At 41.4% G+C, this 21,796-nt stretch overlaps 1 protein-coding gene across 3 annotated transcripts in view; it reads left to right on the forward strand.

Moving 5' to 3' along the window:
- The first annotated feature begins 21,309 nt into the window (after positions 1–21,309).
- Positions 21,310–21,796, forward strand: part of LOC149260722 (serine/arginine-rich splicing factor RSZ23-like) — a 30,660-nt gene continuing 30,173 nt past the window's right edge. For 2 of the 3 annotated variants that reach the window (XR_016258311.1, XM_089420981.1), the window contains exon 1: positions 21,316–21,639. Coding sequence is in view for 2 of the 3 variants with exons in the window: in XM_089420981.1 (XP_089277107.1) it covers positions 21,551–21,639 (89 nt within the window). In the remaining variant the exon portion in view is untranslated. Of the gene's footprint in view, positions 21,640–21,796 lie in introns of all 3 variants that reach the window. The other variant, XM_089420987.1, reaches the window with a different exon arrangement.

Below are 21,796 nucleotides of genomic sequence, written 5' to 3' on the forward strand. Positions count from 1 at the left end.
AAACTCTTCCATATATAGATATATGTAAAGAAGACCAATATTGATGTTATGTGTTACTCAATATCACAGGAAAAACTCATTATACTAAAGCTAGTCAAGAAGTTGGGGTTGGAAGTTCATGATCATCCAAGCCATATCCCTTGGGATGGGTAAATAAGGATGCAGAGTTGGAGGTAACAAAACAGTGCAACATTAGATTTGCCATCAATGTTGATTTTACTAATGAAGTAGAACTAGATGTGGTTCCCCTTGATGTATGCAGAGTCGTCTTTGGTAGTCCATACATGTATATGCGAGATGCATTATTCATGCGAAGAGCTAACCAATATTATTTCATTGAGGATGCAAAATCGTTCACCATCAATGTGCACAAAGGAAAGTCAAAAATTTCACTGGTATGTGCCAACGAAGCTAAGAAATTGATCAACTCAAGCAAGAAGTATGTTGTATTGCTTTTAAGGGAAAATCAGTCGTTATAAGAGTTAGTAAGAGGCAAGGCATCCTTGAAGGGGTGTGCTAAGAAACATAAACAACAATTGGAAGAGTTTTTACAGGCATATAGGGATGTGTTCCAGGAGCCTAAATATTTATTGCTGAAGAGGGAAGTGGAGCATGAGATCCAACTATTGCTAGAATCCCCATTGCCAAATATTGGGTTGTACATGTAGTCTATTATAGAAGCAAGTGAGGTGAAGAAATAGTTACAACAACTACTAGAACAGGGTGTCATTCTACCAAGTGCATCATCATGTGGGTCACCCATCATCATTGTGCCAAAGAAGGATGGGACTTGGCAGATGCATATAAATTACATGGTGTTGAACAAGATGAAGCTCAAGAACAAGTACTGCCCTAGATAAATGATCTACTAAATCAATTGCAACAAGCAAAATACTTCACCAAGTTGGACTTAGGGTCTGGATATCACTAGGTTCAATTCAGAGAAGAAGATACCTGGAAGACCACATTAAAAACCAAGGAAGGTTTGTATGAGTAGTTAGTCATACTATTTTGCCTGCAATGCACCAGCTACGTTTATGCGATTAATGAATGATGTACTGCACCCTTTTATAGATTCATTTGTTACTATCTATTTGAATGATATATTGGAATACAATGTTATCTAGGAGGAGCACATCTCACATTTTACACAAGTGTTGGAGACATTAGAAAAGCACCAATTGTTAGAAAATCTCAAGAAGTGTGAGTTTGCACAATTGTCTTTGGTGTATATGGGGTTTGTGATAAGTGGAGGAGAGTTGAAGATAGATCCTACCAAGATGGAGGCCATTATGAAATGGTTGGTGCCTACTAATGTTTCTGAGGTCCGAAGTTTCATTGGGGCAACATAGTACCTAAGGAAATTCATAGCCTCCTTTTCAAAAATAGCAGTGCCACTCCATGCCATAGCAATAAATGGTAAGAGTTTTCAATGGAGAAAGGGTCAACAAAGGGCCTTTGAGGAGCTAAAGAAGAATATCAGTCAAACACAAATTCTGGCATTACCAAACTTGTAGCAACCCTTTGAAGTGGAGACATATGCAAGTGGATATGTTATGGGAGCGTCTTGATGCAGGGAGGAAGGCATGTAGGCTACCATTTTGAAGTATTTCATGGGCAAATTCTTAACTACCCTACCTACGACAAGGAGCTTTATTCCCTTGTGCAAGTTGTGAAGAAGTGGAATCACTATCTAATGGGAAAGGAGATAGTAATCCACACAAATCACCAGCTACTAAAGTAACTGCAATCCCAAAGCAAGCTACAATAGACCAAAAATTACAAGTGGATGGGGTTTCTACAATAGTTTCATTTGGTGATTAAGTAAAAGAAGGGAAACAAAAACAAGTTGGTTGACATGCTCTCAAGGCCGCCCACATCAAAGATCACAACTTTGGGAACTCTTATGTGCATTGCCTCATTCACCCATGATGCATACAGAGAGGCATGTTCATATGATGAGGACTTCATGGAGGTGTTTCAACAATTGTAGAGCCAGTTTTATGTGCATGATGGCGACAACACCCTTGACAACCATCTCTAGGATGGGTTACTCTATAGGCTGGGTAAGCTATGTGTTCCCAAAGTAGAGCGATTGTAGTTGATTAGAGAGGCTCACACCTCCAAGGTTGCAAGGCACTTTAGTGTAGGGAAGGTTGTGGCCAACTTGCAGAGGTATGTGTATTGGCCTAAGATGCAAGAGAAGGTAGCTAGGTTCATAACAGGATGCATGCTTTGTTGTACCAACAAGCCTAACAACAAAAAACAGGGTCTATATCATCCTTACTTCCACCCACTCGTTCTTGGGAAAGCATTTCCATGGAATTTGTAGGAGGTTTACCAACAACCAGGAAGGGACATGACTACCTATTCATGGTAGTTGACAGGTTCAATAAGATGTGTGTTCTGATGCCCTGTAAAAAGACCATTAGTGGGCAAGAAGCAATAAACTTGTTCTTTGGTCAGGTTTAGGTGCACTTTGGGATACCAAGGAGCATCATTTTAGATAGGGACACAAGATTTCTCAATGCATTTTGGACTACATTATGGGAGAATATGGACACAAAGTAAAACAAATCTACAACATTCCATCCACGAACAAATGGGTAGACAAAAGTATTGAGGAGATATAATCAAAAGAATTTGAAGACCTGGGATGAAAATCTGGTATATATACAACATTCTTTCAACAGAGAAGTCCACACTTCTACAAGAAAGTCCCCATTTGAAACTTGCTTTGGATATTTGTCGCCTTCACCTTTGGACATTGCATATAGGCAATAAGGAGTGAGGGAAGATCTTATAGGAGACACCTTGAGGGTTGAAAAAATTATAGAGAAGATAAGGCAAATCCATATATAGGTTCAAGAGACACTGCATAAGTCACAGGAGATATATAAGGCCATGCACGCTCAACATAGAATAGAGAAATCATTTAAGGTGGGAGACAAAGTATGGCTACAATTGAACAAAGAGAGGCTACAAGGGCCTAGTAAGAAAATTAAGGCTTTGTGATATGGTTCCTTTGAGATACTAGAAAATGTGGGTGATAATGCCTATTAACTTAGTTTCCCACCATATTTGCACATTTACTCAATTGTGAATGTGGAGAATCTAAAAATTTGTGATCCTTCCATGCTAGATTAGGAAGAGGAACAAGTCCTACCTTTTATGGAGGATTTGATAGCTGATGTTAAGGTAGAGTTGACAGAAGATATAGTTTTGCAGAAGAGGTCCAAAAATACAAGATAATGGAAACATGACCTTTTGTGGATAAGATTAAAAGGACAACTTCTAGGCAAAGCTAAATGGTACACCCGAAATAAGGTGGAGGAAAAATTTCCTCACCTCATTTAGTATAAGATTTTGGGGACCAAAAACATCCCAAAATGGGGAGTTGTGATCCAGATTGGATCATTATATTGTTTGTCATCCATGTCGATGCTTTCAGAGTGGAGAAAGTAGAGGAATCAACTCATAGGACCCTTTTTCATGGTGGGATCCAATTTGGCAAATTGGGGTCTCAAACCTTCCAAGAGTGTTTTGAGGCATCAAATGATGTCTTTTGGGGGTAAAACTTCGCCACTTTAGTGTGACACCTCTACTTCTTATTCCACACATAAAGACCTTTCCAACACGCAAGAATAACATCAAATAGAGTCCATGTGCAAAATTTATGCCACTCATAAGTTGACCTCCATGTTTTCACCACCATAATTCGAGAGGGTGTCATGCCAACACCCATAATTCATGGAAAAAGGGTCATCCACATGGTTATGATGAAGAAGACTCAAGAAGATTCTATATTGTAACTTTGGTCAAGAGTTAAGATAGTCAAACCCAACCACTAGTAGGCTATGAGGATGTGTTATAACCTGACCACTAGGAAGAAATGGGGTTCCATTCTTTTGAGTGCATTTGTTCCATAACTTACAAAAATAATTGATAGGGACAGGAGATAGAGCACACAAAGAAGACTTGCGCACTATAGTAACTCATAGGCCACAAGCCATACTTATTTGTACTCGTAACCATATTTCCTTTCAGAGAAAAAGAGTAGAGCAACCTCACCTTCCAACTGGGTCTTTCTCCTAAAAGGGTTTCCCAAGTCAAATCTTATGTAAAATGTGTGTGTGAGCTTTTATTTCACTGTTATCTATTTTTGCATAATTTTAATTCACATGTATACATTATTAACAATGATATACAAATCTATAAATCTAAAGAGAAATAAAATTGTAATAGTGTAGATTTTGGATCTTTAAGTATAATTTTATCAAATTTGTTGTGACAAACTGTCCAATGGAATATCCACGGTAGTTCATGGATCATATCACCTCTTATTAAGGGTTTCCAATTTTTTTCCACGCACTGGAAAACTAAGCGTGGATATGGCCAAAGACCCATGAACTAGCCAACTAACCCTCGCTCTGTTAGTTGTAAAGCCCTTGATCTGGCCCAAGAAGCAAATACTTCTACTTTTAGGATCTCATCCAATTTGTTAACGAAGCTGGAGGGCTTGGATTTCAGATATTTGGGTCTATTCAAGATCAGAAGGTTGAAAGCTACAATCTTCGATGAATTTGGTGGTGGGTGAGGGCTCGATCCATCGAAGCATTTGACATCCTGTCCTACCTACGAAGAGGCAGGCCACAGAATAAGTCTACTCTGACCCAATCCTAGTCGTGCAGGTTTATGGGTCATTGGTCCAATCTAAGCGCTCGTGGCACAAAGGGCTTCAACAACAAAGTTAGTTCAGGGGCACACCTCCTCAATCTTGCAGAACTCTTGCACACCTTTCAACACGATTGATTTTTTTGTAATTTTAATAATAAACACAAAATTACCATATAACAAATTGAATTGAATCGATTTATTATTTTATTATTATTTTTAATCGAGTTGATATTATGTTTTATTATTCTTATTTTTTTTATTTAATGGTTCTTTTTATGAACACTACAACATTTCTCCCATATTGAGCCATCATTTAAATGTTTGCATTTATTTACGGACGCTACAACATATTCTCCATATTGAACTCTAGAGCACCTTTTGGCCCAATAACACATTACAATACATCTACTCACATAATATTATATCATATTAACTAATATAAGAATAAGCTACCTTCAGGTTGTAATGTGTTCAATATAATTATAAAAGATAACACATGTTATTGATTTTCCTAGGAAGGAAATATCATCTAATTTCATTAGAAAAAAAATATGTACATGGCCAAAATGTTGAGCAATTACATTATGTGTCAATTTTTAAGACAACGCCAGAAAAAAGATAGACATAGACCTAATTGTTCACACAAAAAATATCATCATTTGTTATACAAAAAAGGATATATGGACAACTTACAAAAAAAACAGTCATCACCAACAATATATTGTTGCATGAAAGCACATAAATAGTGCTACTGGAGAGGAGAATAGAACGTTGGAGGCCCGAAAAGTGCCTCATAGAACTTAAAGGAATCAAGAGAAGTTCCCAAAACTTCACCATTAGATGGAAGAAATTAAAACATTAGAAATTACTAACTTGCGGATCGTTGAATCCTCCCATGGTTCAATAATGAGTTGCACTATTTTTTTTCAAAAAAGATGAAACCTTCTTTTGCAAATAGGCCCTTCTTGGATATAATATTTGCATGACTGTTCCATCCCTAGCGAGCATGTTGAAACAAGATTAAAAGGAAATTTTCTTTTAAGTTTATGATCCTGTCTTGCCAATATTGAAAATTTAAAGCCTCAATTTTATGCCTCCCTGCTATATAATTAATGATGCACTTTGAATCCCCACAAATCTACATAGTGTCAATGTTCAAATGAGAGGGAAAAAACAATAACATATAGCATGCAACAATTCCTACTTTGGTATTTGTACCATTCCCCAAATTCAACCAAATATGGAAGGAGAGAGCCCCTTGGCATATTAGTGAGCACCTCTCCCGCACCTCCCTCTTGAGTTGCGCCATAAAAAAACCAACATTACAGGACTGTGAGCTCATAGGAAAACAAAAAGTTTGGCATGGTTTTAATTTTTGTAGCCTCAAGAAGTATTTTAAAAAACCAAGGATCTAAGATGTAATGGCATGTTGACAATGAAACGATTTTCAAATAGAAGCTTGTTGCAGACCTTCCATATTCCCCAAGCTATGAAAATAGGGAGAGATTTGAAAATGCCCATCTTAGAATCCCACCCGTGGAGGCAGGACTCAAAAGAAGAATATGGATCCTCAACTTGAATGTAAAGGGAGGATAAAACATCATTCCAAAGAGTTGTAGAGAAGGAACAATCGAAGAATAAGTCATCTATTGATTCAGGCCCTCTCAAGCAAAGGATGCAAGCATTAGGACCCATGAAACCTCTGCGAGAAAAGTTATCCTAGGTGAGGATATGATTCTCTAAGTAAAGCCAAACAAAACATCTTAGTTTTGGCGGAAGAGCCCATGACCAAATCTTTCTATGTCACCAGCAGTGCTTCCATTCCATAGAGAAGGCATAAATGGAGTCATATGCCTGGCTGGCTATAACTTGCCCTAACGAAGTGTTCTAACTCCATACAATGGAGTCTTCTTCATCTTTGAGATAAAGCCCATTGGACGAAATTTTTGAGATGAAAGTATCCCATTCATCAGCTAGAGGACTCTAAAGACCCAAAACATGAGAACTTTTCCAGCAACGAGGAGATATAGACAGGGAGCTTGACGAGGTGATATGGAATAGCCTGGAAATGACATAATCATTGAGGATGGATATGAGCTTTGAGGAGAACTTGTAGAAAGTGTTTCCCAAATAAAAGGAAAGTTTCCTAGAAATACCTTGTGGCCATGGGCCACCTTCCACGCAAGCCATTTGGTAATATAGAGAAAATTCTCCCTTAGACCCCTCCAAGTAATTGACCCTAGAAGGGAATGCTGAAAATGAAAGGTCCTCAACCATTTAGGGAAAGTAATTTGACTCCAAATGCTTGCTTGTGACAACCCGCCACAAGCTTTTCATAGCAAGGGCAAGGGTAAAACAATGAAGGTTGTTAAATCCCCAACCCCCATAGTTCTTTGGCTATGAAAGTAATTCCCACTTGGTTAGATGGAATCCAACGTTGATATTCTGTCTAGACTAGAGAAATTTAAACATACTCTATAGGATTCTCCTAATGGTTGATATGGGAATCTTTGAGAGGGTAAGCCAATAAACTGATATGCTTTCCAGAACAAATTTAACCAGTGTCATTCAACCACCCAGAGACAACCACCGATAGCACTAGTTTTTAATCTTGTTATTGACCTTATTGATGAGCCACAACTAGTCTTTTACTTGGTAACAATTTAGTTTAAGATAATAACCCAGATAGATGAAGCTGAGGTCTAAAGGTGCCACCTTCAACAAAATAAAAGTGATGGAATTAATTATATGCACCTGTATATTTTTATGGAGAAAGGATAATTTATGGAGGATAATCTCCATGCCCCTCACTCAACAAAAAATAATGAATATACTATCAAAATGTGACTATTCAAAAGTTGTGCCATTCCTAAAATTCAAAACATCATCCATAAAGACTAGATGAATTAAATACAAAAACTTTGTTACTTTGATCCCTTTTATTCGACTATCACATTTAGACTTTGATACCGTCCTACTATGACCCTCGATAATAAGAAGAAATAAGATGGGTGATAAGGGACAAACTTGTCTAAGGCCTCTGAAACAAGAGAAAAAGGCGAAGGGGATCCCTTTACAAGGACAAGGAAATTCACAGAAGTAATACATCCCACGATCCAATTAGTAGACTTTAAGTCAAGAACTATATGAATGAACAACATCTTAAGAAAGTCCCAATTCACCCTGTCATAAGCCTTAACCAGGTCCATTTTGAGTATTATGGAACATGGCACTGCACTTTTTAGTCTTTATAGAGTGCAGGGTATCTTGAGCCACTCCAATGGCACCATGAGTCATGGGCCGAGGAAGGAAACCAGATTGTTTAGGAGATATGACTGAGGATAGTAAGTCTTTTAGTCTGTTTGAAATGACTTTGGCAATAACTTTGTATATTAGGTTACGCAGAGATATCAACCGAAAATGATTAAAAGACAAGGGTTTGGAGAATTTGGGAATAAGAACAATGAATGTGGCATTAATTTCTCGAGTCACCCTACCCAGTGTCCTAATCTCTTCCACCACTTGTAGAATGTCATTTCTAAATAGGTCAAAAAATTTCAAAAGCACTTCAACAGCCCACCCGTCGAGGCTAAGACTCTTATCCTTAGCAAAGGAGTGAAGAACACCCTTAATCTCATCCAGGGATACAAGACCACCCAAAATTGTAGAATCTTCCTCCAAGAAGAGACATGGAAAATGTTGGATAACTTGGAGATGGTCATGAATCACATTGATACCAAGATCATTATATAATTAGCAAAATGTGCCTTAGCATCCCTTTCCAAATCCTGTTGGGAGCAATGAGAGTTGCCCAATTCGTATTGTAAGTCCCATATGGAATTTTTATTCCTCATATGGTTAGCAAATATGGGGACAAATTTAGTATTTCCATCCCCTTCCCTTCCCCAAATTTCCCTGCTTTTTAAACGCTACCTCTCCTCTTTAGCTTTGAGAAGTTGTGCTTTCCTTTTGACCAGGGCACATAAATGTCCTTTAACGGCCTCCAGAAAGCCTAAGGATATAAAGGAATTTTGTGAGGAAATAAAAAATTATTAAATTTTTTTGGGTAGCGGAGGTCCCACGTAACGGTTTTGGGGCAGAAAGCCCAAAAAGTAGGATTAAATTATTGTAAAAACTCTGAAGTATGCGGAGCGCGAAGTATAATAGGATTGAGTCAAAGGGTAGTCTGCCCGAAAATAATGTAAAGAAATATAAATAGAGTCGGCCTGCATAGGGATCGCGGGCCAAGGAAGGTTATAAATAGAGCGCGACTCTATGAGGGAAAGGCAGTTCTAGGTTTGAAAAAGATGGAATGTAATGGGTTTTTGAGGAAGATAGTCTGAAAGCGTCTGTAAGTCCGAGTCAAGGGTTAGGGTAGTAGATAGAGGCTCTGCAGCTGTGTGCGGCCTAGAAAGTACACAACTGTGTGCGCGGACCCCTGCAGCTGAGTGCACAGGACAGATCTGGATGTATTGAGGATACGTGGAAATAAAGATAAGTTTCTTCTGAGATTTTGTGTTCCTTCTAAGCTGTCGCGAATCTGACTTTCATAATATCTGTTTAATGTAATCTGCTTATGGTATGAATGAATGTAAATCTGGGTTCATTTTAATGCGCAAATCAGTTGTGTTGGTTAAATGTTTGCTTAAAGACCCTGTTAATTTGTAACTGCATCCTCCAATAGAATAGTGCACTAATAAGAAAGATATAATCAACCTGGATCTGTGCGAATACCGAGCAGCGCGGAGCTGTAAACTAGTGCGCGAAACCTCCAGACCACACCAAGACATCCCTAGGGTGCGGAAACCTGGTTCCAACACCCTCCCCTGCTACCTCGAGTGAGACCTCAGTCCGCGCTCCGCGGGCTGTTGCTGAAAGGGCCGGTAGCTGCGGGATTTGTTTGGCTAACTAACTCTTTCGAACCTGGGTCAGGCCCATATAAGCTAACAAATGGTTCCGTTGCCAGGACCGAGATCTGCATAAGGGGTGTCTGGTGTGAAACGCGGGGACTCTATAGAAAAGAACGTTGAAAAATCAAAAGGATCAAGGATGGTAGTAGAGCAAGGGTAACTATGGCAAACACGATCCAGTTACCAGTGTTCAAAGGAGTAGGAGGCGAAGACCCGGAACAATTTTGGTTCATGCTAACATCAGTATGGAACGCGCAGCAAGTCGCGGATGATAATATCAAGAAAGCCATCTTAGTTAGCGCATTGCAGGATCGAGTGCTAACATGGTACATGAATTATTCAAACATCAACCCAATGGCGGGGATAGCAGACATCCATACTAAATTAACAAAGGAGTTTAGCCGGCCAAAGTCAAAAGCGCAGTCGGTTGTAGGATTCAAAGAGATCACGATGATGCCTGGTGAGACCCCGTGGGACTTGGATCAGAGGTTGAAAAGCACCATTCGCGAGGCCAACATGACCCTGACGGATGCACAACACTGCACTTGGTTCGTCGCATCATTAACGCCATATTTGAAGTCGACTTTGTCACAACAAAAAATCTCAACCCAGGCGGAAGCACTGGAGGCAGAAATGCGGATGCACGAAACACCGGTACAAGACCCAGGGTTGGGAGTTCAGAAAATCCAAGCGCATGTCCAAAATTTGTGTTTGGAAATACAAAAGTTAAAATAGGAACAAACACCGCGTTCGAAAGTCCGGGAGGAAGTATGGTGTATAAAGTGCAGGAGCCAGGGACACGATAAAGATCACTGTCCGGTCTCGGTGAATTTTGTGGTCATGGGGGGACCAACACCATTACGACCAGAGGCACAGGCAGGGCCAAGCGTGATCACCCTGCTCTGGTGTGCAATCTGTCAGGTAGGAGGAAAGCACAACACTGATAACTGTCATCTATTGCCAAAATACGACCAGACCCCCCAACAGGTCTTTTGCAACTTTTGTAGATCGATGGGTCACGAAGAAAGAAATTGTTGTAGCTATCGAATGTTGATGGACCAGGCACCTGCCTACAGAATACAGACTGAGGTGCGAGGTTAGGATCCAACTGTGGCAATGGCGCGCGGTGGATTCCTGGGACGGGGTCAAGGACGAGGCGGAATGGGATTAGGAAGGGGTCACGGGCAGCTAATCTATTACAACTGTGGAGGACTATGACATTACGCGCGGGATTGTACTAATCCAACCCGAATATCATGTCCTTATTGTGAGAAATTCGATCATGAGTTGCTAAACTGCCCCATGCTGATAACACAGACTCACGACAAGAAGGCAGCGCCTCCTACAATAACGCAAAACGTATAGATGATGAGATTCAAACCATGCGACGACAAACCCACGGTAAACATGGTAGTGCAGAGCGGCACAGCCATAGGAGCGGTCAATAGGGAGAACAATATGGAAGCTAGGGAAAGCTTCACGGGCGTCTCTACTCGAGGTAGTAGGGATCAACCTGAGCTAGCTAGGGATCCCTCGATGTTGACTACCTTCTTAGAGACATGCATAAAACTGCTTCGCGACAACAGGGAAGTTAAAGGGTTATAGGAAGTGATTAATAGATGCGCAGAATGGGGTGAACCTCACGTAGTCCGGAAGTCAGGAAGACACGCATCGCGGACTGGTCGGGAGATGCGGTTAACATAGCAGATTGGCAACTACAAGATGGATCAGGTCATTCTGGACCTAGATTCGGATGGAAACATATTGCCTAAATAGACTTGGGAACGCATGGGTAAGCCTACACTACAATGGTCTCCTATTCAATTGCGGATGGCCAATCAACAGAAGATCTTGCCCATGGGAAGACTGTAAGGAATTACAGTAGATATTGATGGCGCAAGTACTCGGACGGATTTCGAAGTTATTGAAATCATGGACAAAAGTAGCTCGTACCTTGCATTGCTAGGGATAGACTGGGCCACTGACATGAATGGGGTTATTGACCTTAAATAGAGGAAGATGATATTTGAGAAGAAGTCGCTCCGTGTAGTCGTTCCGCTAGATCCAATAGAAGAACTACGCTACACAGAACCTGTGCGCAATGAAGAAAAGGACGATGCATTGGATTGTATCTACAAAATTGCTGCAATTAGGCCGAAAGAGGAGCGGAGACTCTTGCGAGGCTACACCGACTCATGCACCAGTGATTCAGATGAAGAGGATGAGTGATGGCGAAACAGGGTAAATGGGGTAACCACGTTACACTACAATATGATGACAAAATCGTTGTATTGCGTTAAAGCTCAAAACCGCGAGCTGCCGATGTATGATGGGCTGACAGTAGTGGATGAATTCCTGGTTAAATTCGAAAGCACGGTACCAGAGTACCAACGGTTTGATGCACTAAAATGGACATTGCGCGTGACACCAGCGCGATGGTGGGACACCCATGAAGGGACCTTCGAAAATTGGCAAAGCTGCAGGCGCATGATGCAGATAAGATTTGGGAACCTAGAGCTACGAATAACGGAGAAATATGATGGCCGAGATGATCCACGCCTGCACCTGACCAAATGGACCAAAGCTTATGGTGCAAAGCCTCAACCAAAATGGGTGCACTTATTTTATCATACCCTGGATGTCATTCCACGGAACTGGTATATGGAAACAGAGCTCCGACATGGCACCGGAGAGTGGGATATCCTGCGCGAAGGATTTCTGTCGACATTTCTTTTTGAAGACCAATGGATGGATACCGTGGACGACGCATTATAGCTGATAAAAACCGCCATATTCAGAACACCGCCAAAACCAGAAGAAGTTGTGTCGTTGGACTGGTCGCGACAGTTGAGCCAGGCCTTAGCATGTTACAATGTACAAATAGAAGATGATGAGCATGACCCGCGTAACATCAATATACCAAAATCTGAAGGGAGTCGTGAGGTGCGCGACCCTAAGATAGAAGATCCAAACATCACGGCGCCATTGAAAACAAAGCAAGTGAATATCAGAATAGAGGAAGAGTCAAAGTATGCTACGCTTGGGGACTATTGGGACGACGCCATAGTGGAAAAGGTCGTCGAGTTGCTCCGAGAATACCGAGATTTATTCCCTACAAAAATTATGGCTTTGAAAGGGATTCTAGGAGACTTAGGAATGATGAAGATAACTTTGAAGCCAGATGCAAAGCCAGTGAAACAACGACCCTACCAATTGAATCCAAAATACAAAGCAAAGGTCAGCGAAGAATTGGACAAGATGCTGGCAGCAGACATTATTGAACCAGTGGAAGAGTCTGATTGGGTAAGTCCTATGGTCGTATAGGAGAAGAAACAGAAGGGTGAGATCCAGATCTGCGTAGATCTGCGGAAGCTCAATGATGCTTGTGTTAACGATCCGTTTCCAACACCCTTTAAAAATGAGGTACTAGAAAATGTGGGCAGGTAGGAAACATACTCCTTCACAAACGGGTTCTCCAGGTATCATCAGATCAAGATCGTGCCAAAGGATTGGAGCAAGAAAACGTTTGCTACCGAATAGAGTTATTTTCAGTATACAGTAATGCCCTTTGGGCTGAAGAATGCGCCGACGATATTTTCCCGTATTGTGGTAGCTGCGTTCAAGGAATTTATCCACAAGTTCTTAGAAGTCTACCTGGATGACTAGACTGTATTTGGCTTGGTTAAGAAACATGTCGCGAGCTTACGATTGATGCTGGATACCTGCCACCGACACCAAATTGCGCTCAACCTAAAAAAGTGTACTTTCCTCGTCCCTTTCGGGAACTTGCTGGGCCATGTGGTTTGTAAGCAAGGACTAATGGTGGATCCAGCAAAGATCGTTGTCATACTAAATCTGCAAGCACCACGAAGTGTAAAGTAGCTACGCGCTACATTAGGACACACAGGCTACTACCAGAAGTTTATAAAAAGCTATGCCCAGATCACGGCTCCAATGGAACAGTTACTGAAGAAGGATGCTACGTATTGCTGGAATGAGGAATGTAACAAAAGCCTAGAAACACTTAAGGAAAAGATGGCATCTGCCCCTATCTTGGTCTTTCCAAAGTGGGACATTGAATTTCATGTACATGTCGATGTGTCGTGTATCGCGTTGGGTACGGTACTCACTCAAGAAGGAGCGGAGGGCATCGATCACCCGATTGCGTTCGCAAGCCGCAGGTTGTCCAAAGTAGAAAAGAATTACTCTACTATTGAGCGGGAGGGATTGGCAATGGTATATGTGCTCCAAAAGTTCCGTCACTATCTGCTCGGAGGACATTTTAAGATGTATATTAATCACTCTGCGCTCAAGTACCTAGTGAATAAGCCTGTGTTGGGGGGGCGCATCTGTCGATGGTTGCTGTTGTTTCAAGAATACGACTTTGAGGTTGTTGTAAAGCCGGGACGTTTGAATGCAGGTCCAGATCACTTGTCCCGAATTGAGACCGGCGAAGAACCAACAAATCTAGAGGAGGGACTCCCGGACGCCCAGTTATATGCCGTGCGCGTTGCAGATGGCCACTTTGAAGATATTATCCACTTTTTAACCACGGACATTGCGCCACAAGGGTATTCTATCCATCAAAATAAGGAATTAGTGATATGCACAACAGATTTTACCGTAATTGCAGGCCACCTCTACAAGATGTGTAACGACGAAATATTGCATAAATATGTACCAGAATTCAAGCACGGACAGATCCTGGCCAAAGCAATTGGAGGGGTTGCCGGCGAACATTATGCGGGCCGCGCCACAGCCTAGAAGACTCTTTGCGCCGGATTATGGTGGCCTACTCTACATCAAGATTCGAAAGCATACTTTCGAGCCTGCAATGTATTCCAACGGACGGGCAAACCATCGTGGAGGGATGAAATGCCCCTTCAACCACAGATGACGCTACAACCATTTGAGAAATGGGCGATCAACTTCGTCGGGCCTATTGAACCGCAAGGAAAGACGGGCGCGCGTTATATCATCACTGCGACCGAATATTTGACCCGATGGGCAGAGGCGCAGCCAGTTAAGGATTGCACGGCTGCGACAACAGCAAAATTCTTGTTCGAGAATGTACTGACCAGGTTTGGCTGCCCCAAAATTCTCATGAGTGATAGGGGAACGCATTTCCTGAATGAAACGATCAGCACACTCACTGAGGAATTTCAGATATATCACCAACAGAGTATGCCCTACCATCCGCAAGAAAATGGGACCGTCAAGGCCTTCAACAAAATTTTGGTGACCGTGCTGGCTAAGGTTTGTAATGCGTGACTAAATAACTGGGACTTGGCATCCTTGCTCTGCTATGAGCATACCGAACTACGTGCAAGAAGCTAATAGGCCAGACATCGTTTCGCTTAGTCTATGGCAACGAGGTTATTATGCCAATGGAATATATTGTGCCTAGTCTGCAGATCGCGGCAATCACAGGTATGGCAGACCGCGGGGCGTTAGAAGACAGGCTCACACAGCTAGAAGAATTGGAGGAGGAATGCTTTCTGGTTGGATTCCATTAGCAGGTATAGAAACAATGCAAGAAAGCGTGGCATGATCGCCATATCAAGGTGCGCACCTTCAAGGAAAATGATCTAGTATTTCTTTATGATAGTAAGTTCGAAAAATTCCCAGGTAAACTACGCATGCACTGGTTGGGACCCTATGTCGTCAAAGAAGTTATCGATGGGGGCGCGGTTCAACTGGCTAAACTCAATGGAGACCCCTTCCCAGGCAGAGTGAATGGCAGTGGCCTAAAGCTCTACACAGGTGGGCCGACCGCCTGACTAGCCAAAGAGAAGATAGTCTCACCGCTCCACCCAGTTGGAAGAGAGCGTGGGATGATAAAGCAGCTTGGGGGACAGATGCGCGAGTACTATGGTGTGCATACATTTGACCAAACACAAGGATTGTGGTTGCACAAAAAGGATCACACGGATTCGCTGATACAAGGAATGATAACCGTTGATATCATTATTCATGACAAGATGTCTGCATTATGGAAAAAGGGAGCAGGCAACGGGCAATTAAGAGAAATAGTACAAGCCAGATATGAAACGTGCTACCACAGATTTTACACGAGCAATTTACACGCGCTGGAACAGGCGGTAAGCAATGAATTTGAAATTTGCATGGCTTATAACTCACCGAGGGTTGCCTACTCTTCGGAAACACATATGAAGCTGTTCATTAGCTCTGCACAAGGCATGCGCCCCACGGTAGTGATCTGGTCGATGGAGAAGCAGGACTCTCTAAGGAGTATGGTGTTGACCGCTACAGGCGTCCCGCAGGGTACAACATCATTGGTAGGGGATGTATCAGAAAAGAGGGAACATAAAGTAGAATTGGTCTAGATGTTGGTGCCTCGCCCAGGGACAGGTCGACGCACTACGATAGAACAATGAAAGGATGGACAGACGATGACCACGGGTAGATATGCAGTTAATAAGCCGTCTCTGATGTCCCTTGAAGATTGGGATCTTGCGGACAACAGCCAGGGTCTTGCAAAATTGCAACACAAGCTACAACAGACGGTGCGAAGAGAAGAGACGAAGGTCAGAAGTGGCTGCGGTGGTACCAGGAGGTCCCGTATGCGGCTCCCCTGCTCGCGTTAAAATCTTGTGAGGGGGTGTTCTGTGTTAATCAAGCAGAGCAAAATGAGCATCATCGGTTGTGAGACGTGGTAGAAACACTGAAGCAGGAGCCGGACGAAGCGTTACAGGAGACAATGAAGGAGCAGCAGGACGACAAGCGCCACTCAAAGGAAGGTGAACCGCGAAGCCAAGGCAAAGCGTTTAGCCGCACCAACGAGTGACTTGGGACGAGTCACGATGATTGTTTTGGGGGACTGTTGGGTAGTGGAGATCCCGCGTAACGGTTTTGGTGCAGAAAGCCCAAAAAGTAGGATTAAATTATTATAAAAACTTCGAAGTATGTGGACCGTGAAGTATAATAGGATTGAGTCAAAGGGTAGTCCGCCCGAAAATAATGTAAAGAAATATAAATAGAGTCGACCCGCGCAGGGATCACGAGCCAAGGAAGGGTATAAATAGAGCGCGACTCTATGAGGGAAAGGCAGTTCTGGGTTTGAAAAAGATGGAATGTAATGGGTTCTTGAGGAAGATAGTCTGAAAGCGTCTGTAAGTCCGAGTCAAGGGTTGGGGTAGTAGATAGAGGCTCTACAGCTGTGTGCGCAGAGGCTTGGAAAGTCCACAGTTGTGTGCGCAGACCCTTGCAGCTGAGTGCGCAGGACGAATCTAGATGTATTGAGGATAAGTGGAAATAAAGATAAGTTTCTTATGAGATTTTGTGTTCCTTCTGAGCTATCGCAAATCTGACTTTCATAATATCTGTTTAATGTAATCTGCTTATGGTATGAATGAATGTAAATATGGGTTCATTTTAATGCGTGAATCAGTCGTGTTGGTTAAATGTTTGCTTAAAGACCCTGTTAATTTGTAACCGCATCCTCCAATAGAATAGCGCACTAATAAGAAAGGTATAATCAACTTGGATTTGTGCGAATACCGAGCAGCGTGGAGTTGTAAACCAGTGCGTGAAACCTCCAGACCACACCAAGACATCCCTAGGGTGCGGAAACCTAGTTCAAACACCCTCCCCTGCTATATTGGGTGAGACCTCAGTCTGCGCTCCGCGGGCTGTTACTGAAAGGGCTGGTAGCTGCGAGATTTGTTTGGCTAACTAACTTTTCCGAACCTGGGTCAGGCCCATATAAGCCAACAAATTTCTTCCAACTCCCTTATTTGTTCAATAATATAGACCCTAGTCCATTGTTTAACACATCTTTTCAATTCCTGCATTCTATATGACCAAGAATCCATCGCTGACATCAATGAATCCACCATGGTTTTCTTCCAACAAGAGTGAATGAATAATATGAAAGAATTCTCCTTGATCCAAGAGTGATTGGATTTGAATGGGTATTTCGTCGGAGTGGTGTTAAACTCCAACTATAGAAAAACCGAGAAATGGTTAGATATGTCCTCTGACTGGATCCATGAGTGAAATTTACCCAAACAATCAACCAGGGAGCCCGCCATAAAAAAAATCGTGTAATTGCTTGACAATTCCCTTATTAATTGACCTCCCATTATTCTAGGTAGCAACAACGGGAATATGGCATAAATCTAAGAGATTTGAGTCATGAATAAGATGGGATATGAATGGATCAAAACGATCGCATCTAAAACTGACTCCCCAAGCCTCACAAGATGAGGCGGTGAAATTAAGATCTCTAGCATGGATAAGAGATTGCTCCCAAAGCATACCACTTTCATATAAATGAATCCAAAAGACTTCTTTGTCCTCACAAGGTCCATAAACATTCACTAGAATGACAGGGCGAGCCAAACCTCTGAGATGTCCCCCTTGGATAATGCCTGCCAAGGCGGAGTAAGGGTAGAGGGATGCATCACGGGGGTTCCACAGGACAATAAGCTTGCCAAAGCAACCCACAACATCAACCGAGCAAATGCACTAATCAGGGCAAATTTTATGGAGTTCCTCTTTGGCCTTTTCGCTAGGGACCATGGTTTCCTGAAAGAAGATAATAGAGGGATGGCGGGGGTCGATTAGTTAGTGGAGAAAACACTTTTTGGGAGGTATGCCAACTCCCTTAATGTCTTGGAATATCAAAATCACAAGGAAACTTTATTGGAGGGCATATCCGCTCTAAGGGCCCTGGAGGATATCGGAGAGCTCGTATTCTCCAAGAAGAGACCATCCTGGATGTCAAGCTAGCTCTTTTTTATTTTTCCTTTTCTTTTTTATGGTGACAAATTTGAAGGACAATAAAGATTCTTCTTGAGAAGGCGTAAAGGAATTTGGGGATGGGAAGGTTGAAATGGATGTAAGACAAAGGGATGACTTATATAAGGGGTCCAAAAGGAGAGGCACAATAATAGAGGATCCCCCAACCAAGGCCTGTGAGTTTCAGTTGGAAGACCTAGCCTTTTGGCTAGGGTTTTTATCCTAAGGGGTATATGTGGAACATAAGATGTTAGACTAAAACAACGTGGATGAAGGAATACCCGATGAATGGAGGATAGGGTTGATGTAGGTAAAGCCCAAGGATGGAGGGTTAGATGAAGGAATAGAACATGGTTGAAGGGGCATAAAGTTTTTCATAGAGGATTCTGTGAGATTTAAATTGGAAGATGCATAAGAGACTTTATAGGAAGGCATATAACCATTTAAAGCTAAACTATCCAACAAATGTATGCCTTCTGCTGAGAGAGATTTGATAAGCCTACCTACGAGAGCAGAAGATGACGCCGAAAAGGACCCAACAGAGAGACATGACAAGGGTTCACTAGCAACATAGTCCCATGAGGAGTCCTTTGTGCCTTCTGAAGTGTCTGAGATCCTTGCATCCTTAAAAGATGTGATCCCCTCCTTAGAAACAAGGCCCAACAAATCAAGAGGCAAGTCTTCCATATTCAGAGCACTAGTGGAATATTTGTCTTGATAAGAAGCCTCGACGCCCAACGAGCCATTGGGAGACAACTCATTCATCGTCGGAGAAGGAATCACATTCTTGACCAAATCCCTGGATGGAGTCCACCTCGAAGGAGCCATCCCGACTTCCCGTGAACCGCTAAACCCATGTCACCAAGAAACCCAAGAGAGACACAACCATTTGCACCACACATGATCTTAGAAACACAAGATGCCTTGAGATGTCTAGTCTGCATACTGGGAGCATCTAAAAGGAACTTTCCAAAAGTCCAACCTTTGGCAGAAAGATGAATCCCCAAATGCATTTTCAATTTCAATTGGGATACCTTGCATTAGGTCCATCTCGACCAGGACTCATAAGATCCTCTTGTCATACGATATCAGGGACACGCCATCAAAATATATGAACCTACCAATGCAATTTGCGTCCTGGATAACTATTTGACGAGTCTAAAGTTTGAGCGGAAAACCGATTCAATTTACATAGAGGTATTGAGATTTTGGCTTCTCCGTGATTGGATTAAACCTTGCATGCCATTTCTGAAACCAAACATAACCTCATCTGATACCTAGGGTTTCTGAAGAACCATCTGCACATCCTCTTCATTCGGGAAGTGGATATGTAACCAATTGTTCATCAATAAACTTATGGTCAAAGTGTGGGCCGACACCCAAGAATGGATCTAGTCCTTAACAGAGAAATGTAGTAAAACTTTCCAATTAGGGCTTGAGATGATAAAATTTGAACCCTACTGGTGTCAATATCACATCCTAGAGTGAGCATATGCTTCTCTCCTCGAGCACAAAGTGCTTTTGGGGTCCCAGGATAGCTTGGATTTGGAAGCCCAAGGGTGAGAAAGAGGAGAAGGAGAAGGATACTGACATCTGGTGCCCTCACCTACAGATGTTTGATCATGACAACCATGAGTGCCACTCAAAGGACTTTCCAAAGCACACATCTCCATGTGCAAATAAACAACACTAGGATAAAACAAAAGACTAAGCCTGTCTATGTAGATATAAAGCAAAAAAACATGAGACGGACCCAACCCCAGACGAAGGATTGAACCTCGAAAGGGGTCATAGTGGGGCACAAAAACATTTCAACAAACAAACCTCAGCATAAAAACCTGCACACTGTTGCTTGCGAGCCAATTATTTGCCATAAAAAAAGGTTGCCATGCCCCACATGTTATTGATTTTATTGCAATGGCTTTTAACAAATGTAATGTGATGTTAAGTCTATGATTACTACTATGTGGCTACGATTTTTACAAATATTTTATATTAAATCTATATTCTTATAAGAAGAGAAGATTAATGCAATACAAAATCAAAATATAATTATATGCTATTATAACATGAGAGTCCATAACATCACATAGATGATAATTATAAGCTAAAGACAATGCGATATGATATTGAAATTATTGATAATTTTAGCACTACAATCAATAATGATGCCATCACATTAAACGAATGACTATACTCTAAATTCAAGTTTTGAATTGACCAAACTTTTGGTACAAGTAATATTTTGTAAAACATCTTCATCTCATAATTATGTTGTGTGTCAAATTATTCACAACACTTATACCCAACTACAACATTAACACAAATAGATAGTATAAGAAAGGAATATTAATGTGTAACAAAATCACAAAATAAGATATACCATTATAACAAGATATTGTGTAACATCACATAGATATGATGTTAGTACTAAAGTGAGAAAAAATACTATCACATCATCCCAAAACTTGCACTTCAAACCTATCTTTGACTTTTTGATGTGAATAATATCTTACAAATTATCTCCATCTCATAATAATTATAATAATTATATATATAATTATAGGTAATTCAAATTTAACAATAATATTAACACAAAATTTAAAATATCAATATAATCCCAATAAAAATAATAATTATAAATAATAAATAAAATTATATAAATAATAACCATAAATAAAAAATTAACTCTTAATCATATTTCTTTGAAACATAAAAATCAAAAAAAAAAAAAATATTATTAATTTGAAAACTTATACCCTTAATTCACCATTCATGCTACCAACATACCATCACGTGGACAAGACCCACCTTAAACCCATTACATTACCTTCCAAACCATCTCCATGTCACCATTCCAATTTATATATGTTGGTATTCTGACCTTTTTCCCCTTTTTGCCCTTTTCTACCTTTCCTAGCTGGCCGGACTCGAAATAAAAATTACAAAATAACCTAATGAGATCGCTCTACCCATAACCCCATAGGCCTGAAGAGTCCATATAAGAATTTCACAGAAATTTTTGAACGGATAAGCGGGTGTTGGCCATCACGCTCTTTCTGTGTTTCAATTTCTATCGATTTATTTACATTCCTACCTGATCTTAGTAGCACCCGCATAAAATCCCGATTTACTATTTGCTGATTAATTCAAGTCACAGTTTTTCGATTTTATTTGGACAAGGAACTCAATAACAGGCAATGTCGCGGGTGTACGTGGGGAACTTGGATCCCCGGGTAACCGAGCGGGAACTGGAGGACGAGTTCAGAGTCTATGGCGTTCTGCGCAGGTGATTTTATCGTTTTTAGCACTGTGATTGTGGTTTTATGTTGGGTTGAAGCAGGGTTTTAGCTCTGTTTCCGTTTAAGTGGGCTTTGTCGGGGCTTAGGGTTTTTGTTTCTGCATTTGGGCGTTTTCGCGAATGTTGTTTGTCTGTATTTTGAACT

Source organism: Pinus tabuliformis, chromosome 6 (genome assembly GCF_031772625.1).
Source record: "Pinus tabuliformis cultivar Carrire ecotype Pingquan chromosome 6, CPIR1, whole genome shotgun sequence".
In the NCBI taxonomy this organism is placed as follows: Eukaryota; Viridiplantae; Streptophyta; class Pinopsida; order Pinales; family Pinaceae; genus Pinus; species Pinus tabuliformis.